Below are 7,747 nucleotides of genomic sequence, written 5' to 3'. Positions count from 1 at the left end.
ATATAAATTATAATATATAATATAATATACCAAATCATATCATGGTATATCACATTATAATACAACATAATAATTAGCATCGATACATAATCAATAATAATAAGAATAAATATGAAAATAAATGTCATCGTGATATTTTGTCACCGTGTTATGTCTGAGTTGTCCTGGGCGTCTTTCATTCCGTCCACTCCATTTCTCCCATCTCCCGGCCCGTGCTGTGTCCGGCAGTCATGTGTGATGTTTCAACTGTTCCAGTATGACACCTCAAACAGCATCGGTATAACATATGATAATAATAATAATAGTACTAATAATAATAATAATAATAATAATAATAATAATAATAATAATAATACTGTAAAAATAATAACATACAATATAATATATAATAATGCAATATAATTATATTACAGTATAATAACATAACATAATACTAATAATTAGTATCGATACAGAATGCATAATAAAATAATGAGAATAAAACATGATTTTTGATCAACGAAATGTCACCGTGATGTTTTGTCCTTGTATATAATCCCCGCGTTACGTCGGAGCTGTCCTGGGGCGTCTTTCTATATTTGCATATTTCGCCGTGTATTCTGTCCACTTAATACTTCCTACTTTTTGGTTTATGTTGGGTTTAGTGGCTATGTGTAATGCTTCAACCGTTTTTCTTCTTCTCTTTGTTAATCCTTTTTCCATCACTTCTGATTGTAGCCAATCGGGCATATGACCTTCTTGTTCTATATGACCCACCATCGCGTTGGAAAGCCTGTGGTATTTTAAGTCTGCTTTGTGCTCTTTTATTCTGGTCATAAGCCCTCTGTGGGTCTCGCCATAGTAAGATTTATCACATTTGCTGCATGGTATCCTATATACAACACTTAGGTCGTTAATTGTTTGTGTAGTTGTTGTTGTTGTTACTAGATTTTTAAGTTTCTTTCCTGCCTCGCTGATTATTTCTAGACCTAATGGTCGTATTGCATCCCCCAGTGTTTGTGAAAAATCGGAGCCTGGTACGAGAAGGTATTTAGTTTCTTTCTTGACCACTTTCTCTTTTCGTTGCCTGATACTTTTTGCTTTTCTCAAAGATGTGGATATTAGCGCCTCTGGATATTGTAGCGCTCTGAAGGTATTCGTAATATGTAGAATTTCTTCGCTTAGAAATTCATTACTGCATATCCTTAGTGCTCTGAGAAAAAACCCAATTATTATTCCTATTTTGGTCCGTTCGTTGTGTGCGCTGTAGAAGTGTATTAAATCGTCTTTGTTTGTGGGTTTTCTGTAAACTTTGAAGAGTACTTTGTTTTCTTGTCTGTGTATTTCTGTGTCTAGAAATGGTAGGCGACCTAGAGACTCATTCTCCATGGTGAATTGAATATTATCGACTACCTCATTGAGTTTAGACAAAATATCACTGGTGTTGTTTTCCGCTGGAAAAATGAGTAGGCAGTCATCCACGTATCGAAACCAATGTGCATCTTTAGGGATAATTTTGAGATAATGGTCTCTTTCTAGCATCTCTAAATATAGAGATGCAGCCACTGCACTTAATGGAGACCCCATAGGGAGGCCGTCCAAAAGGTGATATTCCTGGTCTTTGTATCTAAATGAACGGAACCTAATGCATTTTTCTACTAGCTGCATGTAATCCCTTTTGCAAATTGGTAATTTGTCATCATCAATGGTTTTTAAAGATTCTTTTATTGCGCTGATGGCGCCTGTTACGGATACATTAGTGAATAAGGATGTTATATCATAGCTTACTAACCTTTTTCCTGAGAAGTCTACGTTGTCAAGTTTATTAATTAGGTCTGCTGAATTACGGAGGTTTGTACTGCTTATGCTACCAAGGGCAGATGATAGTGGTTTTGCTAGAATCTTCGCCAACTTATGCGGGGCGCTTCCAATGCCTGAAGTGATGGGCCTCAGTGGAATTTCTGGTTTATGGATCTTGGGTAAACCTTTCATAGATGGTACCTTGGGGTTTTCTTCTAAAAGGTGAAATAGTTTCTTGCCTTTTTCGGTTCTCTTTAAAATATTTCTCGTAGATTTATTGAAGTATTCTGCTTCTTTCTTCGCTGTGCCGTCGCGTTGCTTGTTATATGTGTGTGTGTCGGACAAGAGTTCTTCCATTTTCCGGGTGTAGTCTGATTTATCCATGATGACTATTCCCCCTCCTTTGTCTGCCGATGTGATCAGAATGTCATCGTTGTCTTGAAGTTCTCGTAGTGCCCGCGTGTATCTTCTAGGGATGGTTGACTCGCGTTTTTGGGCGGCCAGTGAGCAGCATAATATTATACCCTGTTTGAACCCGTTTTCTAACTCGCTGTCTTTCCAATTGTAGTTCTTTTCTACATAATCAATTGTGGACTTGTGGTTGATGCCCGTGCTGAATTTCAATCCGAGAGAGAGGGCCTCTTCCTGTGTCTGTGTTAAACTGAACGATGAGAGGTTTGTAATCAGCTCGCGTCTCCCTACTTCTTTCCACCGACTGTTGTTGCATAGGCGTGTCAGTTCTTCTTGGAGCCTCATCTTCTGGTGTTGGTCTTCGTCTGTGAGTCTAAGGACAAGGCTGTGTGGCATGTGAATGTTCTTCATAAGGCTTCTGGTTTCTTCTGCTTCGTTTCGGAGGGTCTCTCTGGCTTCTTTGAGATATTCCCTGGCTGTGTTGCTGAAAGGTTTGTGTGGGTGATGAAGGTGTTTTGGCGCTGATCGGGGTAGTACTTGTTCTTCGATGCAGTCCTTTAGGAACCTATCTCTGTTCTGTATACTCTTCAACTTCTTCCTGAGATTAAACTCGTCCTCAGAGACGCCATGACCACCCATTCCACCAGACAGCGAGTTAGAAAACGGGTTCAAACAGGGTATAATATTATGCTGCTCACTGGCCGCCCAAAAACGCGAGTCAACCATCCCTAGAAGATACACGCGGGCACTACGAGAACTTCAAGACAACGATGACATTCTGATCACATCGGCAGACAAAGGAGGGGGAATAGTCATCATGGATAAATCAGACTACACCCGGAAAATGGAAGAACTCTTGTCCGACACACACACATATAACAAGCAACGCGACGGCACAGCGAAGAAAGAAGCAGAATACTTCAATAAATCTACGAGAAATATTTTAAAGAGAACCGAAAAAGGCAAGAAACTATTTCACCTTTTAGAAGAAAACCCCAAGGTACCATCTATGAAAGGTTTACCCAAGATCCATAAACCAGAAATTCCACTGAGGCCCATCACTTCAGGCATTGGAAGCGCCCCGCATAAGTTGGCGAAGATTCTAGCAAAACCACTATCATCTGCCCTTGGTAGCATAAGCAGTACAAACCTCCGTAATTCAGCAGACCTAATTAATAAACTTGACAACGTAGACTTCTCAGGAAAAAGGTTAGTAAGCTATGATATAACATCCTTATTCACTAATGTATCCGTAACAGGCGCCATCAGCGCAATAAAAGAATCTTTAAAAACCATTGATGATGACAAATTACCAATTTGCAAAAGGGATTACATGCAGCTAGTAGAAAAATGCATTAGGTTCCGTTCATTTAGATACAAAGACCAGGAATATCACCTTTTGGACGGCCTCCCTATGGGGTCTCCATTAAGTGCAGTGGCTGCATCTCTATATTTAGAGATGCTAGAAAGAGACCATTATCTCAAAATTATCCCTAAAGATGCACATTGGTTTCGATACGTGGATGACTGCCTACTCATTTTTCCAGCGGAAAACAACACCAGTGATATTTTGTCTAAACTCAATGAGGTAGTCGATAATATTCAATTCACCATGGAGAATGAGTCTCTAGGTCGCCTACCATTTCTAGACACAGAAATACACAGACAAGAAAACAAAGTACTCTTCAAAGTTTACAGAAAACCCACAAACAAAGACGATTTAATACACTTCTACAGCGCACACAACGAACGGACCAAAATAGGAATAATAATTGGGTTTTTTCTCAGAGCACTAAGGATATGCAGTAATGAATTTCTAAGCGAAGAAATTCTACATATTACGAATACCTTCAGAGCGCTACAATATCCAGAGGCGCTAATATCCACATCTTTGAGAAAAGCAAAAAGTATCAGGCAACGAAAAGAGAAAGTGGTCAAGAAAGAAACTAAATACCTTCTCGTACCAGGCTCCGATTTTTCACAAACACTGGGGGATGCAATACGACCATTAGGTCTAGAAATAATCAGCGAGGCAGGAAAGAAACTTAAAAATCTAGTAACAACAACAACAACTACACAAACAATTAACGACCTAAGTGTTGTATATAGGATACCATGCAGCAAATGTGATAAATCTTACTATGGCGAGACCCACAGAGGGCTTATGACCAGAATAAAAGAGCACAAAGCAGACTTAAAATACCACAGGCTTTCCAACGCGATGGTGGGTCATATAGAACAAGAAGGTCATATGCCCGATTGGCTACAATCAGAAGTGATGGAAAAAGGATTAACAAAGAGAAGAAGAAAAACGGTTGAAGCATTACACATAGCCACTAAACCCAACATAAACCAAAAAGTAGGAAGTATTAAGTGGACAGAATACACGGCGAAATATGCAAATATAGAAAGACGCCCCAGGACAGCTCCGACGTAACGCGGGGATTATATACAAGGACAAAACATCACGGTGACATTTCGTTGATCAAAAATCATGTTTTATTCTCATTATTTTATTATGCATTCTGTATCGATACTAATTATTAGTATTATGTTATGTTATTATACTGTAATATAATTATATTGCATTATTATATATTATATTGTATGTTATTATTTTTACAGTATTATTATTATTATTATTATTATTATTATTATTATTATTATTAGTACTATTATTATTATTATCATATGTTATACCGATGCTGTTTGAGGTGTCATACTGGAACAGTTGAAACATCACACATGACTGCCGGACACAGCACGGGCCGGGAGATGGGAGAAATGGAGTGGACGGAATGAAAGACGCCCAGGACAACTCAGACATAACACGGTGACAAAATATCACGATGACATTTATTTTCATATTTATTCTTATTATTATTGATTATGTATCGATGCTAATTATTATGTTGTATTATAATGTGATATACCATGATATGATTTGGTATATTACATTATATATTATAATTTATATTGTATATTGTATCATAGATCGTGTTGTGTTGTATTATTATTATATTACTATTATCATATTGTACCGGTGCTGTTTGACATGTACTGGAACCAGCCACCAACCATTCCACAAGGAGGGAACGTGGGCCTGACTCACTATATACACCGCCAACTTCGACCCAGAGTAACACTCCTCTGAAGAAGCTATTGTAAGCGAAACCGGTCAGGAATAAACTCGATAATCAGATAAAGACCCGTGTTTCCCCCTCCACCTTTCCCATAATATATATGTATATATATATATATATATATATATATATATATATATATATATATATATATATATATTGTGATGACTAGCGAGGAGGAGCTAGGTTAAAAAAATCTGAGTTCTAATAAAAGATTAATTATTTCCTTCTCAAAAGTAAATGAAAAATCAATAAATAAATAAATAAACAAGATCAAAAGATAAAGGTCGCCAAGCGAGTACAGAGTTATAAAAATTTCCTACATAAAAATTATCACAAGATCAAAAGATTTGCCAAAACAAAATATATAAGAACAAGTCAATGAGACCTGTAGAAAATAAACGGCTAAAGTCGCCAGGACAAATGTAAATATACAAAGTCGAGAAATATATCGACTTACAAAGAATACAGAGTCCTATAAAGACATTCGTAGATATACAAAGACGAGAAACTTATCGACTTACAAAGAATACAGAGTCCTACAAAGACATTCGTAAATATATATAGTCGAGAAATTCAACGACTTGCAAAAGAATTCTTAGTCCAGCCAGAAAATAAAAAGGGGGGGTATAACAGGGACTCCGTGAAAAGGAACAGAGTCAATGAAGACAGTTACATGATTAATATATATACTTTCCCAACAAAAGAGCTGCCAAATGTCGCCAGAGGCAATGAATATCAAGGATTTAGAATATATCCATGGGCATATTCTTTATAAAAATGGGCATACAAATGATATATAATAATGTTACCTTGTCAATCTTAGTTACAAGAAGAAATTTAAAGGTCTTTATATAAATGTCTACACATTAATACATATGTAAAAGGAAGGTGGAACGCTGTTGCCAAAATCTACGACCCCACGCAATTTTAGTCAACACGCGCGTCCCACGGGTGACCAACTTGATTTTCCACATTATTGCGGGCTGAATACGAAACCCAAGAAAATTTGCAATTTCCCCAAATATTACGTTAATCAGGTCCTTAGATTGACAAGATAGGTCCATAAGATAATACATATACATAAATCCTTATACATTGAATGAACCACGTGACGCTCCTGTAGTAGAGCAGCACCTATCCCTACTTCACTGGCATCTGTATAAAGATGAAAGGGGAGAGTATAGTCTGGGGTTATCAGCACTGGACTATGCTTTAATAGGAATTTTAGATGCGCGAAGGCCCGATCGTATGTCGGGGTCCACTGGCACCGTTGGTCCTTTCTCAGAAGATTGGTCAGGGGCTCTGCTATCTCTGCTTTTTTTTCAATTACGTCGATAATAACCAAACATACCTACTATTCTTCTTAGTCCCCTGCGGTTAGTGGGTCTAGGTAGGTTGGTAATGGCCTTAACTTTGATGTCAAGGGGGCGAATCATGGAGTTTCCGACTGCATGTCCCAAATAAGCCACCTGGGCTTGCCCAAGCTCACTCTTGGCCAAGTTCAAGGTCAGGCGAGCTTTATCAACTCTGTTGAGGAAAGTATAAAGTTGGGTTAAATGCTCCTACCACGAGTTACTGGAGATGATTATATCATCTAAGTAACTCCTTACTCCTGGCAAACCTGTAATAAGAGTGTTTATCAAACATTGATTGGTTGCAGGCAAGTTTCTTAACCCAAATGGCCATACATTGAAATGATATAAGACGTCAGGTGTCACGAAGGATGTAATTTCCTTCGCATCAGGGTGGAGGTAAGGGATAAGCATCAGCCTTAGTTTTCTCATTTACCTTTCGGAAGTCAACTACTAACCTGAAAGTCTTATTAGACTTGGGAATCAAAATACATGGTAAACTCCAAGGACTGTGTGATGGTTCTATAATATCTTGATTAATCAAAGAATTTACCTCTTTACGCTCCTTCGAGATCAAATTAATCTCATGTTTAACTATATCTGTTTGTCTTGGACTATCAGTGAATAGGAAAGGGAACTTGAGTAATAGTTCCTTCAATGAACATTGCTGATAAAGTTCCAAGTGGTTTACCTTAGAGTCGAGGTCCTCTAATATTTTGGGGTTTTGAAGAGGCTGTTCTGGGTGAGGGAAAAATCTCTCCATCTCTTCTACACCAACAGTAGCATAGCTGGCAATAGATACTCTGTGGTAGAAGGGTTTAATATTATTTACATGGACTAACCTTTTCGTTTTTCTTTTCTCTGGAGTTTGAATAATGTAGTTTAAGCTACTGGCCTTTTCTAAAATAGTATAAGGCCCTTGGTACTTGGCCATAAGGGGCTCACCTGGTACTGGGAGGTAGACCAGTACTTGGTCTCCTGGAGAAAAACTACGTGGTTTAGCTTTGCGATCATACTTTACCTTCATTACTTTCTGAGAATTTTCCAGATTCTCTCTGG

At 37.9% G+C, this 7,747-nt stretch overlaps 2 protein-coding genes across 2 annotated transcripts in view; one reads left to right on the top strand and one right to left on the bottom strand.

The window, feature by feature from the left end:
• Nucleotides 1–2,829, bottom strand: part of LOC143019849 (uncharacterized) — a 10,635-nt gene extending 7,806 nt beyond the window's left edge. Inside the window, exon 1 of the mRNA XM_076175830.1 lies at nucleotides 1,419–2,829. Coding sequence (XP_076031945.1) covers nucleotides 1,419–2,829 — 1,411 coding nt within the window. The remainder of the gene's footprint in view (nucleotides 1–1,418) is intronic.
• Nucleotides 2,830–3,007: 178 nt separating this feature from the next.
• Nucleotides 3,008–6,402, top strand: LOC143019848 (uncharacterized). The gene is made up of 2 exons (XM_076175827.1): nucleotides 3,008–3,778; nucleotides 6,382–6,402. The coding sequence occupies exons 1-2, from the start codon at nucleotides 3,008–3,010 to the stop codon at nucleotides 6,400–6,402; spliced, it is 792 nt and encodes a 263-aa protein (XP_076031942.1).
• Nucleotides 6,403–7,747: the final 1,345 nt, after the last annotated feature.

This window comes from Oratosquilla oratoria, chromosome 38, assembly GCF_046742065.1.
Source record: "Oratosquilla oratoria isolate Oo_2021 chromosome 38, ASM4674206v1, whole genome shotgun sequence".
NCBI lineage: Eukaryota > Metazoa > Arthropoda > Malacostraca > Stomatopoda > Squillidae > Oratosquilla > Oratosquilla oratoria.
The sequence above is the reverse complement of the archived record's forward strand: the minus strand, read 5'-3'. Positions and strand labels throughout refer to the sequence as shown.

What these genes read in the sequence shown, in the direction of transcription:
- LOC143019848 (XM_076175827.1), top strand. Translation starts at nt 3,008, where the DNA reads ATGGATAAATCAGACTACACCCGGAAAATGGAAGAACTCTTGTCCGAC. An exon ending in TTTTGTCTAAACTCAATGAG is followed by an intron (nt 3,779 to 6,381) that starts GTAGTCGATAAT and finishes TCAGGTCCTTAG; the next exon opens with ATTGACAAGATAGGTCCATA.